The 26524-nt window shown below is 44.3% G+C and overlaps 2 protein-coding genes across 6 annotated transcripts; both read left to right on the top strand.

Moving 5' to 3' along the window:
- The first annotated feature begins 272 nt into the window (after positions 1-272).
- Positions 273-7051, top strand: ZG16 (zymogen granule protein 16). Its single transcript, XM_021006833.2, is given in 3 exon segments — positions 273-345; positions 2148-2280; positions 6677-7051. Coding segments are annotated over 3 exon segments (510 nt in total). The 3' UTR covers positions 6981-7051.
- A 7166-nt stretch (positions 7052-14217) lies between these two features.
- On the top strand, positions 14218-26516 carry KIF22 (kinesin family member 22). Of its 5 annotated transcripts, XM_021006814.2 has the most exons (15): positions 14537-15088; positions 15704-15809; positions 20308-20503; positions 20723-20850; positions 20961-21115; positions 21313-21522; positions 21675-21905; positions 22366-22528; positions 22668-22785; positions 24545-24713; positions 24976-25138; positions 25243-25307; positions 25891-26118; positions 26210-26269; positions 26348-26516. In XM_021006814.2, exons 1-15 carry the CDS (start codon positions 15068-15070, stop codon positions 26405-26407), a joined length of 2073 nt encoding a protein of 690 aa, XP_020862473.1. In that variant the 5' UTR covers positions 14537-15067; the 3' UTR covers positions 26408-26516. The 5 variants fall into 5 exon arrangements, with proteins under 5 accessions (XP_020862477.1, XP_020862475.1, XP_020862473.1 ...); XM_021006818.2 differs by lacking the exons at positions 14537-15088; positions 15704-15809 and adding an exon at positions 14218-14326 and having other exon boundaries at positions 22366-22519; XM_021006816.2 differs by lacking the exons at positions 14537-15088; positions 15704-15809 and adding an exon at positions 14218-14326.
- Positions 26517-26524: the final 8 nt, after the last annotated feature.

The following is a 26524-nucleotide window of genomic DNA, read 5'->3' as shown; positions in this document are numbered from 1 at the left end:
AGGAAACCGAGAGAAGGGGGCAGGAAGAGGAACTCTTCTTGCCTAGGCCTCCCAAGCCCCTCCCAGAATTCTGATAGCCAGGACTCGGCCCCATCTCTGGCTCTCCAAGGTGTGGCTCTCCCCTTTATTAGGAATGGACCTTGGCCTAGACGCCAGATGGTCAGCATGACTAGCCTAGGCAGGTGGTGTGAGGAGTTGAGGGGGTGAAAGGTGGGGAAAGAAGAGGTAGCTCCTTGAGAGAGGACAGCAGAGAGGGCGTGTGAAGTGTAAGGATGGCTCCCCAGCCCCAGATGCTCAGCTTGACCTATGTGAATAGTGTTTACAAGGTGTGGGGAAAAGTAAGAAGTGAGCTTTTTAGTCCAGCTTACTTTTAAATATGACCCATTCACCCCCCTCCTACTAATCTCTAATAAAGTAAGGAAGGAAGGGGAAAAAAAACTCACAATGCCTTAGCACTTAATAAATATTTGTTGATTTGTTGATAATTCTAGCCTCTTCCATTTTTCATTAATTCTCCCTGATCTTGCTCCTGGCTTGCTCTACTCCAGTGGCCCTAACTCTGGCAACAAAACCCATTGACCTTTCCCCATTCCCTTAGAGGCTGTAGTCATGGAGGATGGTGGCTGAGTCCCAAGGGATTTTAGTACTTAGTGGTTAATCCTGGAAGAGGTCAGTCTGAGGAAAGGGAGGAAAGATTTTTCTTTGGTTCCTCAGAATAACGTGACAAAGGGAAGTTGATTTCTGTTGTTCTGGAGGGTCTGAATCGGTCCTGGGCCCACCAACAAATACCCTTGGGCCAGTGGAATAGTGGAAAGAGAGCTAGGTTTGGAATTAGGTGAGTGGGGATCCAATCCTAACTCTAAAACGGACTAGCTGTATGATCTTGGGCAAGTCAACCCAATTTTCAGAGCTTTGGTTTCCTTATGTGCAAAATGGGGCTAATGTTCGTTCCAGCTACCTCACAGGGAGGTTGTGGGTACAACAGGATTATAAAAATTCAAGTTTTTGTTATCAGCTCAAGTCTGCGTTAAAGCGTTCTCTCTGTGGGGATCTAAGCTACATTCTCTCTCTGGAGACTGTGTCTATCCCGAGGACTTAATAAACAAAATGAGAGTGAAAGAAATGAAGTTGGTACTAAGTACTTTCTATTCTCATTTCTCTTTTCTCAGCCTTGACCTCTTTCCCTTGCTGTGTGGGGCCCCTGATTAATTCATTTACTTTGAGGTGAGAGGGACTTTTGTGCCTATGGGTGATTTACCTTTTAAAAGCCTACAGAGAACAGTGACTGATGTAAAGGAAGAAATCACTAATGGTAGAAGTTCAGGCATGGGGAGAGATAGGATAAGGGAGATAGCCTTTTCCAGTGCCTTCAGTATCATACCATTCAGGCTGCCCCTTCTTCTATCTCCCCCTTAGGCCTCCTGTCTTTGCAGCCCACAACTACCCCCACCCCACCTTCTTGACTCTTTTTGATCTGGGACCCTGGTTCAGGCAGCTACAGCCCTGGGAGAGACCCAAGAGAGGGAGGGGATCAGGGGGAGATATCCAGCTATCTACACCACACCTGACCCTAATGGCTTTACAGTATTTGTTCAGTAGGTGAAGTTCACACAATAAGAAATAGGGGAGGGTCTGGGCTTGAGATAAAAGGACTTGGTTTTTCCATAAGGTCACACTACACCAGGATCTGCCAGGTGAGGGGGTATGGGATGTCTGGTCCTAAATTAGGAGGATGAGTAATCCCTATAGATTTGTTAGAGCCATGAGTTAGGAAGGCAGACTGCAGGGGTCTGAGTCAGGCTAGCTGGGTAGGAAGCCTGGGACGAGTTAGGAAAGCAGAATGACTGGGTCTGATATAAGAACAGATAGGGTGAACCCATTTCATCTCCTTCCTTCTTGGCTCCTAGGATGTTGGCACTGGTTCTCCTTGCCCTATTCTATGTATCAGCTGAGTCCAGCAAGTGATCCATAGGCATAGGACGCCTAGGTCCTGAAAGGGCAGCTGGGATTTGAGAGGTGTACAGGAAGAACATTCAAGCTTGGGTCTGGAGAGGATGCAGATCTGTGGGAGGACTCCTAGAGATGGTGACTGAGTTTTCGTGATACTTCCACTTTCTTTATTCCCCTTATTAACTGTTTTTCTCCAGTTCAGCCACGGTCATCCTCCTACAATAGAGAGTATGGAGGAGGGGGAGGAAAATGTTTCTCCCACTCAGACCACCAGCTAGATGGCCCCATCACTGCCATCCGTATCCGAGTCAACAAAAACTACATTGCGGGGTGACGATCCTGAGTAGGGCTGGCCCTCACTACTCAGCACTTTCTTATTCTTGGATTTCTTCAGTTACTCCTCCACTCCTCCCTCATTTACCTAACTTGTTGTTTTTGAATAAAGCATCTCCTTCCAGGGACATATATTCCAATCATGAGTCCCATCCTACCAAGTCTCAGGCACATTTATGAGTCAAACTCCTTGCTTCAGGATTCTTAGTTTTGCTCATAACTGATATTTTGGGCATTTATGAGTAGATATTTATTACTGGCTTCTATGAAGTTTGTCTCCTATGAATCTCTGGAAATCTCTATTCTCACTATTCTCCCTGCTAGCTAGTTTTGTAAAGACAGGTAGGCAGTTTTCTTTTCCCCCCTTCCCTTTCATTTTTAAGCCCTTTTGATTATATTTCCAAGCCTCCAGTTAAAAACACTCTTCCCAGCCCTTGCCCTTGTTCTCTATCCCTGACCAAAATTATCATGTTTCATACATTTTAAGCTATGGTCCAGAAATACAAAGCCTATTGCCTGACATCTTCTTAACCAGTCAGCCAATCTAACTAAACATTTATTAAGCTCCTGCTATGTGCCAGGCACTGTGCTAAGCTCCCCAAATGGCCTTTCCCTTCCGAAACTTCTGCCTTTGAATGGCAGCAGTGAGAGCCTTCAATTTCTTTTCCCAAACTTCATTCTCTCTGGCAATGTTTTTAACATCACTCCTGGGTGTATCCTCTGTGCCCACGCGCATCATGAGAAGTAGATAGTAGTCACTGGGTTTGCAAAGTCTTTGGAGGTTCTCTGTAGCCTCCTGGATACATACCCTGGTTGTGGTTCTCCTTATTGTTAGTGTCAGGTTGACAAAGAACTGCCTCAAAAATTCATAGCAGGGAGTCAGCAACCACCATTATTCATCTCTTCTTCCTCTCACCCTGACCTGATGATCTTTCTTCCGATAATATCGGTGGACCCGTCATCCCTCCTTGGAGGACATGCAGCTGCTTCCTCCTCAGACAGTACAGTACCCTCCTCTTCAGGAGGCCCCTCTTATCAATGACTTTGCTCCCAACTGTTCAAGGTCCTTCTTCCCTTTCTCTTGTTTCACCTTCTTCTGTTCTCCTGCTTTCAGAAACAGGTCAACATTCCTTTCCGCCTTTTCAGACCCTTTTTCTTCTTCATTTTCACATTGATTCCTTTCTTTCATTCTACAAGGAACATTTCATTCTCTGTGATCACCTGGAGGGAGGAGAGGTATTTCCCAGGCCCCTTCATCTTTTCTTGGATGAAGTTTAGATAGGTTTATATATAGGGTTATCGGAGAAGGAAGTGGCAAACCACTCCAGCATCTTTGCCAGCAAAACCCCAAACGGACTCACAAACAGCCAGACCCGACTGAAATGACAGAACAAACAAAATATAGGTTTAAAGAGGCAGCTAGCTGATGTAGCGGAGGGAGTGCTGGATCTAGAGTTAGGAGAATCTGATTTCAAATTCTGCCTAAGAGACTTACTAGCTGTGTGGTTCTGGGCAAGTTATATAACATCTCTTATCTGTAAAATGGGCATAATAATAGCACCTTCACCTATGTTGTGAAGATCAAGTGAGACAACATATTTGAAGGCCTAAGGCCTTGACAAACCTTAAAGTGTTATATAAATGCTGACTATTATCAAATCATAGGATTGTTAGAGTTTGCAGGGACCTTAGCAGCTACTTGACATTTGACCATTTTACAGATAAGAAAACTGAGAACCAGAGAAAGGCCTCCTTCAGTTGGGTGGAGGGGGAGGCTTAGAGATTATCAATTCCAATCTCCTTGACTGACAGATGGGAAAACTAAAGCTCAGAGAGGTGACCTGCCCCAAGGTCACACAGCTAGTGTGGAACCCAGGTCTCCTTATTCAACCCAATGCTCTATCATCTTCGTGAGTTAAGCAAGGACATCTATCATTAACCCCATGTGATAGATGAAAGAAGTAAGATCAAGAAAGATTATGCCTAATATATATACCCAATATATATTGTGATATACCCAAAGTCACACAGCACGTATGACCAGCCCTAATGATAATCAGAGCCAAGCTCTCCTCACGTCCAGGTTCAACATTATGTCCCTGTTCTTTTCAAAGATCCCTTTTTCTTAGTCTTTACCACAGCTAAGAAGATAGTTGGAGTCTTCTACCCTATTAATAATCATTTTAACTTATATATGTATATCACGTCACAATTTTCAAAGCTCTCTCCCAAAACATTATCTTATTTTTGTTACTGACAAAAAACCCTGGAGATAGACAAAGCAAATGTTATAAGCCCCTATTTGACAAATGAAGAAAGATGAAAGGATGAAGTGACTTGCCCACAGGGACACTGCTAGCAAGTGGAAGCAGCCAGGAGGTCCCAGATAGTTTGACTCCTTTGGTCTCCTTCCTTTCCTCAGTACCTTCCATCCTTTCTCTCCTCATTCCTCCTGGTCTCAGAAGACATATCCCTACTATTCACTAAAGCTAATTCCTCTAGATAGTCAACAAACCAAGTCAATAAGCATTTCTTAAACACTTGCTGAGTGCCACTTCGCACACACATTTCATCCCATTCCTTCCTGCCTCCTCCAGGAAATTGCTCCAGCAATTGTGCCCTTGTTCTCATGCGTCTCCCATGGCTCCCTTATCATCAACCACTTTCCATTTGCTTCCAAATATTCTTTAGTCTCCCTTATTCTTTTTTTTCATATCCTTTCTAGTATATCCTACTGCTATCTCATCTCTCTCCTTTACCAGTAAACATCTTGAAAAATCTCTATCTGCCGGATGCCTCCATTTCCTAACCATTCACTGTCCCCTGGGACCTTGTCCTTCTGGCTTCTGTTCCCATGCTCCATTACTGTACTGCAATCATTCTTTCTGATCCTCAATGATCTCCCAAATCCCATGACCTCTTCTTCAGTCTCCATCTTCTCTTGACCTTTCTGTAGCTTTTGACACTGTTGACCATCCTCTCCTCCCAGATACTTTGTCCCCATCAGCCTCACAGACGCCCTACTCTCCTAGTTTTTCCTCCTACTTCTCTAGATGCTCCTTTTCTCACTTCTCATTCTCTTTTCCACCCCTTCATTTTCTTCAAGGATCTGTTCTTGGCTCTTTCCTCAAGCGCCACCTCTGTGTAAATGACTCCAGAATCCATTATCCCTATTCCTATCCTTTCTTCTGGAATCTACACCTCTATTTTCATCTGCATGTCTCACAGAACATGTCCAAAATCTGTCTTATCTCCCCCCACCCCAAGCTTTTTCTTCCTTCTGACTTCACTGTTTTAATGGTACTACAATTCACCCAATCTCCCACTTTCAAATCCCTGGGGTCTTCTTTGATGTTTCCCTCTCCCTCAGCTCTCATAGCTAATCAGCTATTGACTCTGGAGCATCGTCTCCGTGTGCTTCCTTCTTCTCTGTTCTCACTTCTGCTACACTAGTACAGCTCCTTGGGACCACATTTCTAAACTCCTGTCATAGCCTCCTTAGAGGCCTTCCCTCCTTCACCATCTACCTGCTTCAGTTCATGCTTCATGTTAGGATAATGTGTCCTCTTAGCTCTGGTCCACTCTCAAACATCTTCATTTTGTTACTCTTGTCTACTTAAGTAAATTTCTTTGCCTGGCACTCAAGGTCTTCCACAGTCTTACTTTTCCAAACATAACTCATACAAAAATACATCTCATACATTACTCTACATTGTGTATTCCACACCCCAGCCAAATTAAGTCTTCTCTGACCCTCAAATATGCTCAGCATTTTCCTGCCTCTGTATTTTTTTCTTAGGCTGTGACTAGAATGCCTTCATCAGCTGTTGAATTCTGGCCCTCCTTTAAATCCCCAATCAATTATCTCCCTGGTCATAGAATAGTCATAAAAAAATAACAAACTCTAAAACTAGGGCAGCTAGGTGGCAGTGTGGATAGAGCTCCTGAATTCAGGAAGACATGAGCTCAAATCTAGACTCAAACATTTACTAGCTGTGTGACTCTGAGCATGACATTTAATCTCTCTGCCTCAGTTTCCTTATCTATGAGATGGGGATAATAATAGCACCTATCTCCCAGGATTGTTGCAAGGATAAGATAATATTTATAAAGCACTTTGCAAACCTTAAGGTGCTATTTAAATGTTTGCTATTATTATTATGATTATTATTATTAAGGGTATAATGTTCTATTTAAATATATAACTCCCCTCTGCCTAGCACAGTGCTTTACATAGATAGATGCTTGATAAATGTCTGCCATGTTTATAATACATAATGTTCAGTCTCCCAGGCCAGCACTGCCTACTATATTATTCTGCCTTTCTTGCCAGTGAGATGCTAAATACCTGTCTCCCTTCTTTCTTCCTTCTTCCTTTCTCCCCCAACCCTAGACTCCAGGTCTGATATGGCAAGGAGTGGAGCGACTATGTTAGGGATACCCAAGGTGATCTGGAGGAGATTTTCTTGCACCCCGGGGAGTCAATCATCCATGTGTCCGGCAAATATAAGTCCTATCTTTGGAAGCTGATGTTTGTGACAGACAATGGCCGCTACCTGACTTATGGGAAGGACACAGGCACCAGCTTTAATGCCGCCCCACTGTACCCCAACACCATTGTTCGATTCTTCAGTGGCCACGCTGGCTCTCTCATCGATGCTATCAGTCTACATTGGGATGTTTACCCCACCTGCTAACTATCCAGACACAGCAGGCCCAGGGCTGCCTCTCCTTGGGAAAGTCCTTATTCTCTCAAAGCCTATCCCCTACCTACTAAAGAGTTCAAATAAAAGGATGTTGCTGAAGCCAGTATGTGGAAGTATATTTCTGTTGTGTGCCTCTAACGCAGAACAAGTGTGCCTATATTTGTATATGTGAATCTCAAAGTTCAGTAATTCTGTTTGGCATCAGGCAAAAAGATGCTTGGGAGTATCTCCAACAGTCTTAACCTCTCTGAGCCTGTTTCTTCATCTATAAAATGAAGATAACAATATCTATCTTAATTTCAGATGAGATAATAGAGGATATTTTCTCAAGAGCAGTTATAAGGGCCTAGTAAGGGCCACCTTTTCCCCAAGAACACAATGATGGAAGTGTTTAGCAAACCTGTAATTTTAGAGCTGTTATGGAGGAGACGTCTTGCTATGGTTCCTCTCCAAGAATTCTGCTCTCCCACTCTCCTCTTTACTACTCTCCTTGTCATCCTAAGACAGGTTTTCTTCTTCTTGCTCCACCTGGAGATGGACAGAGTCAGATAAGAGAGATTCAAACTCCACTTCAATATTTACTATCCGTGAGACCATAAGCAAGTCACCTAAACCTAAGTCTCATTTTCCTCCTCTAAAGAATGAAAATAGGGGCAGCTAGGTGGATTCAGGAGGACCTGAGTTCAAATCCGGCCTCAGACACATAACACTCACTAGATGTGTGACCATGGGCAAGTCACTTAACCCCATTGCCTGGCCAAAAAATAAAAAAAAAAGAATGAAAATAACACTTCTCATTGTACTAACTCAGAAGGTTGTGGTAAAGGCTTGAATGAGTTAGAGTATGTAAAGGCCTTTGTAAACGTTATAGTGCTATATAAATTATCAACTATTATTAGGATTTTTCAGTCCACACTTGCTGACACCTACAACAGACCCTGTTTTCCTTCAAGAGTCCATGTGGCTTCCTTGATAGGCCCCTAACCTTATCCTCTCTTCTTTGTTCTCAATCCTTGGTGTTCTGAACCCTGAATCTTGACAGCAATGTGACTTAGTAGAAAGAGCTTTGAACTGAGAATCAGGAAACCAAGCTTCTAGTACCAGCTCTGATATTAAATCCGTAATCTTGGACAAGACACTTCCCTACCTCAGGCTTCAGTTTCCTTATACGTAAAATAGAGAGATGAGACTAGGTTATCTCAGAGATTCTTTACAGCTCTAATATTTTATGTGTCTATGATTATCCTTCCCAAAACTGGGGCTCTGGCCCTAAGATCACTCCCATTCCAGAACTCAGTCATCTTGACACCCGAAAAGAAGGATGACTGATGATAAATGACTTAGGATGATTTTGTAACCCATGCTCAGGGACCTTCAACTTCCAGGCTCACCAAGAGCAGGTCTAATCTTGGAGTCTGGCCCCTCAAAGCATTTTTCTCTTTTGGTTCATACGTGCCTATCCAGATTTTCTCTGAGTTACCATATGTAGCTTAAATATAACATATGTCTAGGTTTCCACAGATACAGAGAACAAAATCCCTAGGTATTATACAAACATTCAAGGTAATAAATGCATGTCTGGTACAGGACAGTATTTATTTTGTGCCACAGAAAATATAAGTCTCACAGGAGCCCCTAAGTAGATCTAGAAAATGCAATAACTATTCACAGTAACCTATAAGCTCCTCCAAAGGAAAATGTACTTACGACCATCAGGCAGTCCAAAGAATCCCAGACTGCTAAGCAGTCCCTTCCATACATATGGTACCACCCTATGATTTGGACTCTTTCTGGAAGGCAAACAGAAACAGTGTTTCTGGGTAGACAATCCCCTTCTTACCAAGCCTAACCTAGCCCTGAAACTTGCTATTAAAATGGAGAATAAAATATAGGTCTTCTAGCTCTCTGTATATAGGGCCAAGAGGGTATTCCTATTCTTTCTCCAATAGGATCCCTTTCTGGAAAATCTCCTTTTTTCTTTCTAGAAGGTCTAATTTTCAATACTTCAATCTTGGAATATTTTGGAGGCAACTTCCAAGACTGGTGATACTCAATAAATATCCCTTGTCAACTAGAAAGCTAGATTAAAAAGTATCATATTACCTGAACAGTTAGGGTTCAGGAACATTGCTCCTGCATTTCCCTCTTGGAACATATAGGCAAGCTTATGATTATTTCTTTTCTTTTCTCTTTTTTTTTTTTAGCCTAGGCAATAGGGTTAAGTGATTTGCCCAGGATCACACAGCTAGTATGCGTCAAGTGTCTGAGGCCGGATTTGAAGTCAGGTCCTCCTGACTTCAGGGCCGGTGCTCTATCCACTGCGCCACCTCGCTGCCCCTGCTTATGATTATTTCTGCAAGAAGTCTTAATACTCTACTGTGGCCCCAGAAGCTTCCGTGTCTTGGCCTGGGAAAATCCACTATCAGAAACTCTTCCCTCTGATCAAATGAGCAAGAAAGCTGCAGGGTGAGCACTTTTAACTTTTATGTCCCCTGTGCTTTTGCACTATGTTTCTCATCTCTGTGAGACTCTGCAGTCCAGGAATCTTTTACAGAGGGAGAGAAACAGAACAGAACTTGTGAAACATACTATCGGAAACATACTATCTGACAGAGGTCAGAGTAGGCCCTGCACTATGTTCTGGAGGAGAAAGACATAGGATTGGATGAGGAAGAAGGGAAAGCACGATATGTATCCTGTGGGGTTTACTTCCTATCTTCCTTCCAATGACCTTGCCATTGCAGGCTTCCATGAGTGAGAGGGGAGAGGGCAAAGGCATGCAGACCACAACTAGCACTAGGCAGCAGGCACAGTTCCAAGAAACTTCAGTGACTGCAGGCCAGCGTGTCTGAAAAAGCTCCTGATCAGAAGCAGAGACAAGAGCTGAGAGCCATGAGAAGAGAAAAGGTCCAGAGGAGCAGAAACTATCAGCCCTATTGGTCTGGTAACGTAGGAAACTGATTTCACTCACTGCCTTCACTTATTTCCCCTGTCTCTAACCTCTGATCCCTGAGACAGGAATCAGACTCACCTTTCCCTTACTCCTTTCCCTTGAACCACAGGCTAGTGTAGTTAGGATTTCTCTGAGCCACATCCAAAGATCTGGAAAGACAACTGGGAGACATTTTGGGAACTGTCAGGAAAAGGACGCTACCATTCAAGAGTATATTATCCAGCTCTTTTTCAGTTTACTCTATTATGAATAATAAGCTATAAGATCACACCATGTTGTCTCTAATCTATGGATGCAGTATGCAATAAATTGAAAGGTGGGAACCCAGATGGCTTAGTGATAGCACACTGGGCCTGAAGTCAGGATAGATCTGAGTTCAAATCCAGCCTCAGATACTTAGTAGTTGCATGACCCTGAGCAAGTCACTTAACTCAGTTTCCTCAGCTGTAAAATAAACTGAAGAAGGAAATGGTAAACTACTTCAGTATCTTTGCCAAGGAAAACCCCAAATGGGGTCATGACTAAACAATTAAAAACCCAGATGGGGATTAGGAGCTAGATATAGATGACAGATTTCATTTTTTAATATTTGAAGCAACTTTACATTTCATGCCTTAAATTAATATTGGACCAGCCAATGAGGAGTAAAATCAAACTGCTGAACAAAATCAGAGCCCTGCTATAGCATGAACTTTCTTGGGATGGGGAGGGGATTGGGGTGGCAAGGATTGAGCATCCCAGGCGTTTGAAGGCTGCAGTCCACCTAGTGGCCAGTAAGGCTATTGCAGACTGTTAGGCTGGCTATCCTACCTAAGGCACTGACAAGGCTGGGTTGGTGACTCAAGTCCAATGCCACCTGTAGATAATCTAACTATTACACTCTTGCTAGATAATTAGCACAGTGAGACTTTCTGCAGCCTTATGGCTACATCAAACCACAGCATCAAACCACACAACCCAGGGAGTCTTATGGACTGTTGTGAGGATCAGATGGAATAGCATATGTAAAGTGCTTTGTTAACCTTAAAGCCATATGTAAAAACAGGTATTTTTACGTTGGGCAGTTTCGCCAGTCTTGCCCCCGTTCCCCAACTTCCAGTGTGGTGTAGTATGGAAAAAAATGCTAGGCTAACGTGCCAACTCTACTGCATCTTACCTCCTGAGTGATCTTCAGCAACCTACTTAACTTCTCTAGGTCTCAGTTTCCATATCTGTAAAATGAGGAGGTTGGACTATCAGTGGTTCTCAGTGTGGTCAGGAGGCCTCTGGTGGCCCCCTAAAACTCTTTCAGGGGGTCCTTGAGGTCAAAATTATGTTCATAACAATAGCAAGATATTTTAATTTCTAATATGGTAAATATCAATAGAAATAACCATATAAACAAAAGCTCTTTGGGGTGCTCAATAATTTTTAATTTTATATTTTATTTTTCCCCAATTACATGTAAAAACAACTTTAACATTCTTTTTTTAAAAAATTTTTAGTTCCAAACTTTCTCCTTCTGTCCCATTGAGAAGGCAAGCAATTTGATATAGGTCGTACATGCGCAGTCATGTAAAAAATATTTCCATATTAGTCATGTTGTGAAAGAAAACAGACAAAAACCAAGAAAAAATAAAGAAAATATGCTTCAATATGTATTCAGACTCCATCAGGTTTTTTTCTAGAGATGGATAGCATTTTTCATCATAAGTCCTTTAGAAATGTCTTCAATCATTGTATTGCCAAGAATAACTAAGTCATTCATAGTTGATCACATAATATTGCTGTTACTGTATACAATACTCTCCTGATTCTGCTTATTTCACTTCGCATCAGTTCATGTAAGTCTTTCCAGGTTTTTCTGAGAGCATCCTGCTTGGCATTTCTGATAGCACAATAGGATTCCATTACAATCATATACCACAACTTGTTCAGCCAATCTCCAATTGATGAGTATCCCCTCAATTTGCAATTCCTTACTAGGTCCTCAATATTTTTTAAGAGTGTAAAGGGATCTTGAGATAAAAAAGTTTTAGAATCATTGGACTGGATGATCTTTAAGAACTTTTCTGGCTTTAAACCTTCTGAATCCTGACTACCATTTAGTCAGTTAAGCTGTATGACCAGGGGCAAGGCACTCTTTCAGTCTCAGTTTCCTCCTCTGTGAAATGATATAAATCATATTTCTACAACCTACCTCACAGAGTTTTGAGAAAATCATTTTGTAAGTTTCAAAACTGCCATATGAATTAAGTTTGTTAAGTTTCTAATAATGAAGCAGGGTATAATGTTTAAAAAAAACCAAACCACTGACCTGGGATTCAAAAGAATTGAGGTCCGATTGTAGCTCTGTCCCTAGTTCTCTTTGTGACCTTGGCACTTACCCGAGAGGAAACCTTCAGTTTCATGCTTGGTTCAAAAAGACATCTCAGTGAATGTGCCACAATAGGGAAAAGGAACTTCCTGCTAGCCAAGACAATGCTTCGGCTGGTGACTCTAAACCCTATGGAGTGGTGGCTCTTGACAAATCTGAGCTTAGAAACATCAATTCACTTCCCTAGGAGCAGCAATGATGGCAGCCAGCAAGGTGCTTCCACCCATTACTAATTACTAATGTCCTCAGCTCCCTTGATGTGGAGATGCAGTCATGCTTTCCTTAAGTTATGACTTCTGATGTGCCCTGTCCCAGGCACTGGTTTAGAATAGGGTTGTCTCTTCACTTGTGTCCTATCATGAATGTCCTGGGTAGCTCACCTATTCACTGATGCACAATGACCTAAAACCACAACTTTACCAAGAATTAGACGGAAATAGAAGGGGCATTGGCTAGAGCATTGGGACTGGAGTCAGAAAGACCTAAGCTCAAATCCAGCCTTAGTCATTGAGGAGCGAGTCATTTAACCTCTGCCTGCCTCAGTTTCCTCATCTGTAAAATGGGAGTGATAACAATAGCACTTACCTCTCAGTATTGGTGTGAAGATAAAAGGAGATATTTGTAAAGGTTTTGCAAACCTTAAAATGCTATATAAATCCTAGATATCATTGTTGTTGTTATTATTGTTATCGTTATTTACTAAGTGCCTAATATGTGCCAGGTACTGTACTAAGTGTTGGGGATATAAAGAAAAGCCAAAGCACAGTCCCTGCTCTCAAGGAGCTACCAGCCTAATGGGGAGACAACTAGGTACAAACAAGATATAGACAGGATAAATTGGAGATAAACAGAGGGAAGGCACTAGCATTAAGGAAGATGGGGGGAAAAGGCTTCTTGAAGAAGCCAGGAGGTGGAGACGATTTGGAGAGAATCCCAGACATGGGGGACAGACAGCCAATAAAAACGCATGGAGTCAGGAAGTGGGGTGTCTTGTGAGAGGAACAGAAAAGGAGCCAGCGTCACTTGATCATTGAGTGTGGAGGGGAAGGGAGGAAAAAGTAAGGTATACTTATACCGAAAAGGCAGGGGGAAGGCAGATTATGAAGGGCTTTGAAATGCCAGAGCGTTTTATATTTGATTCTGGAGGTGATGGGGAGCCACTGGGGTTGATTGAAAAGGGGGTGGGGGAGGTGACAGTCAGACTTGCACTTTAGGAAGATCTGACAGCTGCGTGGAAGATGGACCGAAGTAAGGAGAGACTTGAGACAGGGAGAACAACCCGCAAAAGTGCAGGTGTGAGATGCTAAGGATCTGCTCCAGGGTGGTAGCAAGGGTCGAAAGACAGGAGGGCCTGTCCAAGAGAGATGTTAAGTTACAAAGGTAGAAACCACAGGACTTGGCAAGTGATTGGCTATGGGGGAGAGGGGGAGAATCAAGGCAGACCCCCAGGTTTTGAGCCTGGAGGACTGGGGTGATGGATCTTAGCGCATTCAACATTAATGGGGACGTTTGGGAGAGGGGGAGGGGAAGGAACGGGAGGAAAAGTCCTGCTCTGGATTTGCTGAAATTGAGACGTCCACTGGACATCCAGTTTGAGAGGTCTACAAGGCAGCTGGAGCGTACACGGAGACGACGGCAGAGCGCAAGAGAGGTGCAGAAAGTACAGACAGAGCGAGCAGAGAAGGGCCTGGGGCCGTAGCTGGCTCAGCCGCCGAAAGAGCAAGCGTCAGGAACCGACTGCAGGGACGGCCGCGGCCGCCCGGCCTCCACGAGGAGCGCAGGGACACATCTCTACGCCAACTCCGAGACCAAAGCCAAGCCGAAAAGGGCGACGACCCCGCCCCTTCCGGCGCCTCAACCAGTCTGACGCTCGCCATTAGTCGAAAGGACCGGAAGAGGCGGGGCCGCCGGGGAATTCGAACGCCGGGAGGGCCCAGCTCTGTGGCAGCGGAGTTGGGTTGGGGGGGGCGGGAGGCGACGGCGGAGCGGAAGCCTGAGAGATGGCGGTGGCGGCTGCTGCTGCCACAGGTAGGGGCTCGGGGCAGCCGCGGTCCGAGGATGGCCTCGCTGCCTCAGCAGAGGTTCGCCTCTTCAGGTTATCCCTTTCAGGTTTCCCGGGCGGGCGGGATGGGGGATGGGCAGAGGGGAGGTGGCGTCGGTCCTGAGTTGCCGGCGCAGGCGCAGAAGGAGGCGGCGCCGTTCGCGCTCCTTCCGGCGCCCCGGAAGGTAAAGACCTTCTCTCTTTTCCCCAAGGTGAGGAGGAAGAAGGGTCAAGGTTGGAAGATGTTGGGATAGGGGAGAAGAGAGGGCAGGAGGAAGAAGTGGGGAATGGGTCTTCCCTCGACGGGCCTCAGACTTGGAGGGACCCCTATTTCTCCCCAAAGGAAAGCGGGGTTTAGGAGTTGGGAATCACGGATTAGAGCAGAGCTAGAAATGAAACTGAGGTGAAGAAAGGGTCTTGGAATTGGAGACTAATGAAAGATCTGATGTGGGGGAGATGGGGATGGGGTGGGGCAGAGAACGACAGGACGCCGAGGACTCAGTGACACACCAAGAACTTGTCAGTCAGGAAACGTTATTAAGGGCCTACTGTATGTCAAGCACTGGGTTAAGTACCAGGGATACAAAGAAAGGCAAATGTCAGCCCCTGCTCTCAATGAACTCACCGTCTAATAGGGGAGACAGCATGAAAACAACTATATACAAACAAGGTATATGCAGGACAAATTGAAGATAATCAGTACAGGGAAGACTTACAACAATCATTGAATGAAAACTAGTGATGGTCAGGTAATTTATATTGTCTCTATGCACAAAGCAAAATAGCCCATTTGTCGGGGTTTTAAGTTGTCATGGATGTAACACTTTAGAGGATTACTCTTAGGATCACAGGGTGATAGAATAACTTGGAAGGGGCCTTAGAAGCCATCTAAAACAACCCCCTTCATTTTAGAGATGAACTGAGGCACAGAGAGGTTTAAGTGACTTGCCAAATATAGATAGTGACAGCTGGGATTCTTTGTTCCTCTGCTCCTGGTAGGGCACTGTCTCCTGGGCTTGACTCCTTACCTTAGACATGCAGATGTTTTAAGTTAGGGACCAGTGCTTTCCTTAAGCCTTCCATTTCTCCTGATCACTCTCTGATTTCTTCTACTGATCACCTGTAACATTTGTGTGCCACATCATACAACTTAGCATTTAATTATATTCTGTCAGGTGCTATTTATTCTTTTGTCAGTAGACAAGCATTTATTAAGTGCTTACTATATATCAGGCTTATATATGCTTATTGACTCTAAAAACTAGACTTATACCTTGAGAGAGGCCTGTAGTATAATGAAAGGGACACTGAACTAGACAGACATCAGGAGGCTGAGCTTATAGTCCAGGCTTTTAATCTCTAAGGTTTCTTATATTTCTTCAAAACAAAACAAAAAATACCTGATATTGACAACGTCCGAAAGAAAATGTGTCTTATTCTGCATCTTGGGTCCTTCAACTCTGTCAAAAGGTGGGTAGCATGTTTCATCATGAGTTTTCTGGAATCATGATTAGTCATTATGGTGATTACATTTCTTAAGTCTTTCAAAGGTGTTTGTCTTCCCTGTATAAATTTATTTGCTCACTTCACTCAGCATCATTTCATAAAGAGCTCTCCAGATATCTCTGAAACCATCCCTTTCATCATTTCTTAAAGCACAATGGATTTCCATCACGTTTTTATACCATCACTTTACCATTCATTCCCCAGTTGATGGGCACTCCCTCAGTTTCTGTTTCTTTACCACCACAAAGAAAGGCTACATAGTTTGTACATCCCTACTAAGAGTTGTTTTTTTGTTTTTGTTTTTTTTGGCTAGGTACTGGGGTTAAGTGACTTGGCCAGGGTCACACAGCTAGTTAAGTTTTTTGTATCTGAGTTTGGATTTGAACTCAGGTCCTCCTGAATCCAGTGCTGGTGCTCTTTCCACTGTGCCCCAAGCTGCCCCAAGAGTTTGTTTTGCTTAGGACTAATCCCTCCCTTAATCTACCCTTCTCCCTCCTATTTCTTTGTTGAGTGAAATGTACCTCTGCACCCAACCTCAGTGTGTGTGTATTAATGCTTCCCTTCTTTGATCAGTTTAGATGAAAGTGAGGTTCAGGTGTCAGCTGCTTCCTTCAACTCTTTCCTCCTTGTTTGTGTAGACTTCTATTTGTGCATCCTGATTATATGAAATAATTTTCCCTGAACTTCCTTTCCCTTTCATCCCCTCTTCTCTTTTCATTTTTCTTTTAAGATCATCAAGACATAACAGAACCAATCCCAGGACCTCTTTGTGTGACCCTCGATGATAGGATTCAGAGGAAAGTCTTTGGGATTGTAATTTTTACTTTCTTAGATTTGAGAAAAAGGGAGTTGGGAATATTAGTTGTTTGGATTCTGGAAAGGGAAGAAAATAAAGATAGCAAGGTAAATAAGTTCTAGGCAAGGAGGAACAACAGTTTTCAATAAATACTTGGGGTCAGTTAACAGTTACATTAATAAATACTTCTTGATGGATTAGCTTTTTCCAGCTCTTTGTTTTCCTGTTTTGTCCACAATGGGGCAGTTTAGCAGAGTAGACAGACAGCCATCTACAGAGCTGGGAAAACCTAAGTCCAAAGTCCCACCTGTAACACATAGCAGCCATGTAACCCTGGGCGGTGGATTTCAAAACTGGAGTTCAGATCTTGCTTCTGCCACTGCCTAGTTTTTTCATCTGTAACTTGGGGGTGTATTTTGTAATAGCACCTACTTCGACAGATTGTTGTGATGATCAAGTGGGATGATTAAGTAAAGTACTTAGCAAACCTTAAAGTGTTTGTCATTATGTGCTGTGAAGTTGCAGAGAAGGTACAGGTCTGTTTTGGTAGAGGAATTTCCTGCACCAGTGAAGTCACAGGACTGGTCCCTATTTTTATTTTGCCCCCATAACCACCTCATGAAATAAAAGGGCCATATTTTACAGAGGGTGAAACTGAGGGGAAGTGACTTGTTCAAGTTTACAATTCTTTTTTTTTTTTCCCCCGGCTGATTCCCCAAATGGGCCAAGCTGAATCAAACTCTTTGGTGTGCATTACCTGGTGAATAATGGACTTCATCACAGAAGCCCATCAATCCAGCCATCTTTCTTGGTGCTTACTAGGTCCCAGAGGGCAAACTGTATCTGTTTCATCTCCTAATACAATTAGTGTCTTATGGTTTTACACAGCACTTTCCTCACTGTTACAATATGATATGTATGGAGTAAGTGTTATGATTCCCTTTTTCCATGTGAGGAGACAAACTCAAAGAGGTATTGGTGCTGGTCACATAGCTGTTGTCAATCAAGATTTGAACTAGGTATTTCTGATTCTAAGATCAGTTATTTTTCCACTGCACCACACCTGCATTCAATAAAACCTTCACTAAAGACCTAACCTGATATCTCATTGTGATGTGGAGGTAGTCCTAGCTAGGTTCTTGAAGGCTATGCCAATGGATAGATCCTGCCAAGCTGATGGGTGAAATATGACATCCAGCAGCCAGCGTAGCCAAGTTCAGAAGGCTCAGCTCCAGAACAGTCACAGGATAATGGATTTTATTTTAATCACAATAATTTTTAAAGAGCATTTAAGTTATAGAATGGTTATAATTTGTCTTAGATTTACCTGTATCAATGAAATTTTATATCTTTCAAGGAAGAGGTATTACCCTAAATTTAAGACACTGCATGGCCAGCAGTGTTGGTTAAATAATCAATAGCCAATAAACATTTTAAGGTGCCTACTATGTGCTGAATGCTGGGGATACAAATATTGAAAAAAGTCCCTGCCCTCAAGGAGCTTGTAATCTAATGTGGGAAGACAATACACAAAACAAATTTGAAAAGCAAAGTGGAGGAGAGGTGGAAGATGACACTGGTTAAGCCAAAGATGATCAATATGAATGTATAAATACAAGATCTTTTCTCTTGCCCACTGCCCCTTGGGATCTTTAAGAGGCAAAAGAAATATCAGGCCATTCTATTTCTTCTTAATAACTCTCAGGCAACGTAGATTAGTAGAAATAGCATTAAATGCTGAGGCAGAAGATCTTAGTCTAAATCCTGACTGATACTTAACAGCTATTTGATTCCTGTAGATATGGAAAACATACAATACTCTGCATTGCCTACCTCACAAGGATCTAGTGAAGATCTAAGATGATAGACATGAGTATGTTTTTCATTGCAAAACTCCATATAAATGTTAAGACATTTCAGCTAGATTAAGAAACATGGGATGGTATACCTATGGGACTATTTGTCAAGGGCACTGACTGCATATATTGCTAATTCTGCTGTTAGGAAGATAGTATTAAATATTTATCATCCATAAATGTGTTTGTGGATCCTTTTCACTATACACTTGAAGACTAGAGGCTATAAGTAATGGTGACGTTTCTCTTGTTAGCACCCATCTCTATTATCTAACTGTTGTAATGTTTCTTGTTTCATTCCTTAAAGATTGTTACCTACTGAGGAGAAGGCATCTCTGATTTTACTTAGTCATCAATAGGGATTCCAATTTTTATGTTTTCATAAGTCATAGAATCTTATAACTGGAATGAGCTTTGGATTATAATGTTAGAACACATCTTTCCTCTTTGTAGAGAAGTGGGAGGTTGTGGGTATGGAATATGTGGCATGTTGTAAAACTTGATTATTTTGTTGGTAGCTTATGCTTTTTTCTGTATTATAAGAGAAAATTCAGTGAGGGAAGAGAACATATTGAGAAATGACTATGATGTCAGTTTTAAAATGGAGGAAAAAATAGAATATTGCCTTAGAAATGACATGGTTAAACTTCACCTTACAGACAAGGAAACTGAAGTCCCAAGAGGGGAATTGATTTCCTTTATATCACAGATTGATTTGAGGCAGAGCCAGTACTCAAACCCAAATCTGACTCACAATCTAGTGTCTCTGCCACACCATGCTGCCCAGCTCCTGACCAGTGGGAGCTAACACAATTAAGGGAATGATATAATCATGTATAATCCAGCTTACATTTAACATTCTGTAGTATCACAAGAAGATAGGGGTGTTGGAAGGAACACTGGATTTAGATGCTGTCGGGACAGTGAAGCAACTTGCAGATAGCCATTCTAAGTATCAGAGCCAAAATGCAGGCCCAGCTCTTCTGACTCCATATATACAGCCCTTTTTAATCATGATTGCTGAATACTAGCTGTACATCATTGTCAAATTATGATGTTTCCTCATCTGTAAGATGTAGTATTTCCTCCTTTTATTGTGAACTTAAATGTCAAAGACAGATACTTCAGTGTATAAAGAAAAGGGGAATGTATGTGAAATTGAACTATTTTATACTTCAGCCACTGCCTCCTTTCATATAGTTCCCAAATCTGCATGTCCTCTTTTGACCTCTCTCCTGAGCTGTAGATGAAGATCTTCAACTGCCTGCTGGACATCTTCATCTGGATGTTTGGCTTCTCAATTTCAACGTATCTAAAACTGAACTCAGCTTACCTTCCTGACTTCCTCTGTTGCTGTTACTGACATCTTTCTAGTTACTCAGCCTTGAAACTTCAACATCAACTTTGATTCTTCCCTCTTTTTCACTCTTCATATACAACCAGGAAATAAATCCTCTGTATTGTGCTACCCCAGGCTACCCCAAACTAGGTTGTTTTTCATCCTAACACAACCTTTCCCACCTTATCTCCCACTGTGCCTCTATATGTGCCTTACTTTGCAAACTTACTCTGCAAAATAGTCTCCTTGCCTATTCCCCAAAAGTATTGTATACCTTCTAAACTCCCACATCTTTACTCATATGTCCGAAGAGAGAGAAATCTTAGAGGGCACATAGAGTAAGCCCTCTAATTTTATAGCTAAAGGAACAGGCCCAAAGAGGGCATGGAGACTCAGCCAAACATCAAAAGGCAAGTGCTGGGACAGAACATTAAGTCCCAGGATCCTAATGTTTCATCTTCTCTTCTTCAGGTGCTACTCGTAGCCAGCTAAGCAAAGGCAGAACCAGCCGGCGCCCCACTGTGGCACGAGTACGTGTGGCTGTGAGGCTTAGGCCCTTTGTGGAAGAGGCCAACAGCACCAGTGAGAGCTCCTGTGTACGGGGCCTGGACGGCTGCTCCTTGGAGATTGCCAATGGGAGAAATAGTCAGGAGACACTCAAATACCAGTAATGGCCATGAGCCCCCTTCTTTATATCACTGCTTCAGAATCCCTAGGACCCTCACATTGGCATCACTTGTGGGGACTGCTTTGTTGACCATGTTTATTGCTGTTTCTCATGCACATGTCCCTGCTGCCATATCCCGTCTCTGTGCTCTAGGTCCTAAGCCCTCTTCCTTCTATAGTCTAAACTAGTTTGTCCAATTCCCATCTTTCTGGTTTACAGGTTTGATGCCTTTTATGGAGAAACAAGCACCCAGCAGGACATCTATGTTGGCTTTGTCCACCCCATCCTGCGCCACTTGATGAATGGACAGAATGCCAGTGTGCTTGCCTATGGTCCAACAGGCGCAGGTTAGGGAAGAGTAGAATGGGTACCGGGCTTTGTGCAGAGGGGAAGAAGAGATAATAAGGTTGTCTGAGAGCCAATAATCTTACTGTTTCCTCTTGTCATCTTCCTACAGGAAAGACATACACAATGCTAGGCAGCCCAGAACAGCCTGGCATTATCCCTCGGGCCCTCAAAGACCTCTTGCAGCTTACCTGGGAGGAAGGTGCTGAAGGGCGACCCTGGGCCTTTGCTGTCTCCATGTCCTATTTGGAAATATACCAAGAGAAGGTGAGACTTCTCCTGAGTCAGGAGAGATTAAGGCAGGAATTTGAGGCTTAAACCTTTGGGACAGGGAAGAGAAGGAATGATTGAGTGGGAAACTTAAGATCTTGTTCAGAGTAAGTAGGTTAGGATGGTAGTGAGGCCCAGTTCAAAAAGGTCAAGATGCCACCTATAAAGGATTCTGCCTTGCTTCTGTTTCCCAGGTGTTGGACCTGCTTGCCCCAGCTTCAGGGGACCTAGTGATCAGAGAAGATCGGTGGGGGAACATCCTGATCCCTGGGCTCACCCAAAAACCTATTGCTTCCTTCACTGACTTTGAGCAACATTTCCTGCCAGCCAGCAGAAACCGGACTGTGGGAGCCACTCGGCTCAACCAGCGCTCCTCTCGAAGCCATGCTGTGCTCCTGGTCAAAGTGGGTTTGGAGAGAGGAAGGCTCAAATAATGTTGTCAGCATGTTGGAGGTTGGAGGGATCCATCTGGGTTTTGGATGGGTGGTAAGGAAAAAGGTCCCTCAGAGCTGGGCCTCTGAACTTTCATTCACTCAGTAACCTCTCACACACACAGGTGGAACAGCGAGAACGCATTGCCCCATTCCGGCAGCGGGAGGGGAAGCTCTATCTGATTGACCTGGCTGGTTCAGAGGACAATCGGCGTACAGGCAACCAGGGCTTGCGACTGAAGGAGAGTGGAGCCATCAATGCCTCCCTTTTTGTGCTGGGCAAGGTGGTAGATGCATTGAACCAGGGCCTGCCTCGTGTTCCCTACAGAGACAGCAAGCTTACCCGACTGCTGCAGGTCAGGTTGCTCTGGGATGCAAGGGTCCCTGGTATTGGCATTCTAACAGTGTAAAAAGGAGGTGGTCTGAGTTCTTCCTAAGGGACAAAGGTTCTCAGTTCTATTAAAAATCCCTTCTATTTGTATAGCACTTTATAGTTTTACATTCTCTCTCTGAAGCTCACAGTAAATCTAAGATAGGCAGGCCAAATGACATCCCTATTTTACAGGAGAAGAAAATTAAGCTCAGAGATTAGGTAACTTGTCCAAAGTCACACAGCTAGTAAATAGTAAAACCAAGAGTAGAACCCAGACTCTCAAATTAATGCTTTTTCCACTATACCAAGCTGAGGACTGAGAACAGCCAAGGTAAATGGGAGGGGATGGTATAGTGATGGCAGCTGTACCTTTGGAAATAGGGGCAGACCATGGTTGAAGATAGGATACCTAGGTCCTGACTCACTTTCCCTGTCTTCCCTAGGACTCCCTCGGAGGTTCAGCCCACAGTGTGCTCATTGCCAATATTGCTCCAGAGAGGCGTTTCTACCTAGATACAGTCACATCACTCAACTTTGCCTCCAGGTCCAAAGAAGTGATCAACCGGCCATTCACCCATAAAAGTTTTCAGCCTCCTGGTGAGAAGGGTATGGTAGGACAGGGACAAGAAAGGAAAAGGAGGAAAGAGCCTTGAAGTATTATGATATCTGTAGTCTTGCTGAGGCTGCTAGAAGCAAAGAGATAGATACATGTGATACCCTTTTTACCATATAACTTTTATCCCAGTGAAGTTGGCCCAAAAGGAACTGATGGACCCCCCAGAAGCAAAGAGGGCCAGAAGCCAGGAAGAATTGGAGGATGGGACAGGTAGCCCAGACCTGCCAACTAGCTGTCTCAAACTCAGGTGAGATAGGAAGGACCTCAAATATCCTCTCTCCCACATAGACAGCAATGATGTGTTCAGGGCAAGTTCCTAAATAAGAACCAGACAATTAGAATTGGTGCACATACAGGCAGACAAATTACTGATTCTTAAATCTATGCAAAATAATCAGAGGACACGTGTGTGCAGTGTTGTGGCTATCTGCATTTTCTGCCACCAAACAGGAATTTGAGCTATGGCCTTAAGAACAGACCCCAACTCTCTTTGTCTCTGCCATGGCATATATACATTGAGAGTAACATCCTTGGGTCAGCTGTCTCAAGAAGCATTCAGGGCTTGGTCTGGGCACAAGTCCTATCCAGGTTTGTAGTTTAAGGTAGCAAGTCCAACAACTTTTTCATGGCTTAACCTGCACAGCAAAGTGTGACCTTTGCAAAGGAAATATCTAATCCTAATGCATGAGCTATTGTCCGTTAAGGATAAGGGAAGAATCCAGAGAACGCTGAGTTGGGAGGAAAGTGCGTATAAACTAGAAAGGGGCAAGTTTAATTTCCCCTCTGAAAATGGAGGGGAAAAAATAACCCTGGTCCAGTTAGCTTAACATCTCTTCCTGGGTAGTATGACTGTTCAGAGCCATTCTAGTCTTTGGTTCATGAGGCCAGTCATCCTATCCTAGAAATGTAAATGTAGTTAGTAAAGGAAAAGCTAATAGAGCTTGCGTAAAGCACTTTACATACTTCTGGTGTGATCCTTACCATAGCCTTATGAAGTAGCCAGGGCAGATAGTATTATTCCCATTTTGTGAGGCCCCCAGAAAGTGTCATGTAGCTCCTAAGTGCTAGAGCTTTTGGTTGAAGTGCTGTTCCTACTTCTTCAGGTAATCAGCCACTTCTAGTAGTGACCAGCACTGGCCCTGGCCCTAATTCTCTAAAATGCCTTGCTTTGAACTGTCCTACAACCTTTGATTGCTGTCATAAGCATCAACTGACCTTTAGCATAGCCTTTGTACCAAATACTTAAAGCTAGTGGATTGTACTAAAGCATTGGTCTCAGCAGTCAGAGAGCTTCCTATCTAAGAGCAGCCCTGTTGTACTGAGAATGAAGGAGCTGTTAGTCCCCAGTGCTGAATAAGCATGAACTGGGTACAGAATCTCTGGGCTGGGCATTGTAAAACTGGACAAGAAATAGAAAATGGTCCCTGTCCATGAGGAATTAAAGACAGGACAGATAAAACAAAAACTCATCATTCCAGTAGGATGCTGTTTTTCCTTGCTCTCCCAAGTGAGTTCTTTCTAAAACCCTAAATACTTTCCCTCTTTAAAAACAAAGCCAAATGGCAGGAGAGGCGAGAAGTGGCTGCTGCGCGCCCCCCGCCCCCCCCCCAGTGACTTAGCTGGTATTTTTGCTCTGGATGGCTTGATTAATGCTTTATTTCACTGGACCTTTGTGCTGCTTTCCCCAAGCATCAAGTCCTATAATCACAAAGCTGTCCCTAACTATCCCACTTTTTGATAATCTTACCTATGTCTTAATTCCTGTAGTGACTGTGGTGTTTGTGACATTATGGCAACATGTTTTGTGTGGGATTTGGGGTTACCTTTTTGTGGCAGTCAGGACCCAAACCAAGGTCTTCAGAGTCACAATCTAATAATGCCTTTGACACTACAAGTTGTTGTACCTACTGAATTGTGGGAAGATGAGGAATTGAGCCATAGGGGGTAGTTAGCTGTTAAATGATGAAAGAGAAGGTAGGTAGAAGTGAATTCATTTATCCTCTTAGTCCCCTGAAGCAGCTGAACACTCTAGAACCAGCTGTGCAAGAGCGCCTGCTAAACCTGGATCGAATTCTAGACTCCCGGGGGAGTCAAGGGACTTCAATCTTAAGCACACCAAGAAGAGAGCGAACAGCCCTAGAAAAGGCTTTGAAAGAGAAGGACTCAGAGATTCAGGTACAGACTGGAGAGACTCAAGGCTGGGTCGAGGCTTTCCTCTGTGCTCCTGTCATGTGTTTCCTTCCTACCTTCTCCTTGCCAGCTCCCTCATCATGGACCTTGACTCAGATTCCATCCCTCCCTAGCTGTACAGCCAGGAATTTAATATTTTAGTTCTTTTTGTGTCATCCTATTCTAGGAATAGGGAAACAAATCTACATTAGGCCCTCAGGTGTTTGATAGTGACTAGATCACCCTCTTCTTTCATTTATTCCCACAGAGGCTGAAGGAAAAGTATAAAGAGCTGGAGGCCAACAGACTGAGTCAGAGGCCCAAAGAATTGGAGGAAGAGGAGAATGGTTCCCTGGCCTCACCTTGCCCCTTTCCCTCCCAAACAGTCCCCATGACCAAACCCCTGAATAGGGTTGTACCCCTTCAGCTAAGTAAGGAAAGGGGAAAGGGGTGGGGAGGGCTGGAAGTTCTGGATGGGACAAGGCAGATTGGTGACGGCTTTGACACAATTATTGCCTCCAATCCCCACTGTTAGTTCAGGAGCAGACAACATCCCAAAGCAAGACCCGTTTCCTGCAGAAAGAAAGCCAGAAGAGGAAGGTAAGACAACCTGGAGACTTGGGTGCTTGGCCTATGGGGGTGCGGATGGGGTGGGTGTGTGAAAAGCCCAGACATGTTGTTTGGCAAACCTTTGTCATTCAAGTGTCTACGGAGCTTCTAAGGATGTGAGTTAGCCCCCAGCTCTAGGAACTAGAATCTAGTTAGTGGCGGTGAAAAATGTAAACACAAGAAAAATTAAACACTAGATGAGGTCTGTGATAAAAGTAGAGATCTCTGGAGGTGGCATGTAAATAATTGCCAAATGGGAGGTACTCTCAAGTGCCATGGGAGCTCAGAGAAGGGAGAAAGCAGTGGGCTAGAACAGCGGGCTCTGAAAGCTGTCATGGAGGGTGGTACTTGAAGGATGGGTTGATTTAGGATAGGTCTGAGGCTGGGGTGGGAATGGATGGGGTGTGTTCCAGCGATAATCAACCCATCAACCCTGTGCCAGAGAATAGTGGGATAGGGAAGAGGAGAAGGGAAGGCTGGAGCTGGCCAGCCCCTCCACGTGTTGCCGGCTGCCTACCTGCAGCCCGCAGGGAGCCCCTGGAGATCCCACACATACCCTCCTCTCTCTGTCCAGCTGCGGCCGGAGCCACCCCGCGGGCAGCCCGAGCAGCAGGCTGAGGGGCTCCGTACCACCTTGGCGATGCTGCAGGTGCCTCCAGACCTCCTGGCTGAGAGCCGCAGGAGGATCCTGGGCCTGCTGAACACAGGCTCGGCCAAGGAGCTTCGGAGGCTGCAGCGCATTGGAGAGAAGAAAGCGCAGCTCATCGTGGGCTGGCGAGAGCTGCACGGCCCCTTTGCGGAGGTGAGGCAGGGGCCCAGGTCGGACCGGGAGGAGAACGAGGACGGGAGGCGAGCCTTTCCGAAGGCAGAGTGATGCTCTTCTCTCCCCGCAGGTGGAGGACCTGGGGCGGGTGGAAGGTATCTCCGAGAAGCAGGTGGCCACCTTTCTGAAGGTACGGGGGAGAGCTGGGCCGGGGAGGGGAGGGCCTGGCCAGGGCAGGGCTCTAATTCCCTTCGTTCTCCTTTCCCAGGCCAACATCCTGAGCTTCGTCGCCGAGTGCTTCACTGCCTTGCCTCGGAAGGACTCCTGAGCGCTGCAGCCCCCGGCGGCCGCCTCTTGGCCCGAGGAGCCCCTGCACTCTGTCCGTGTTTTATGGGAGGGGGAGGGAGGGTTTTGTAAATAGAGTATTTTGTCCAGTCGCCTCTGC

This window comes from Phascolarctos cinereus, unplaced genomic scaffold (assembly GCF_003287225.1).
Source record: "Phascolarctos cinereus isolate Bilbo 61053 unplaced genomic scaffold, phaCin_HiC Scaffold_4;HRSCAF=312, whole genome shotgun sequence".
NCBI classification, from domain to species: Eukaryota; Metazoa; Chordata; class Mammalia; order Diprotodontia; family Phascolarctidae; genus Phascolarctos; species Phascolarctos cinereus.
This window is presented reverse-complemented; position numbering and strand designations above follow the sequence as displayed.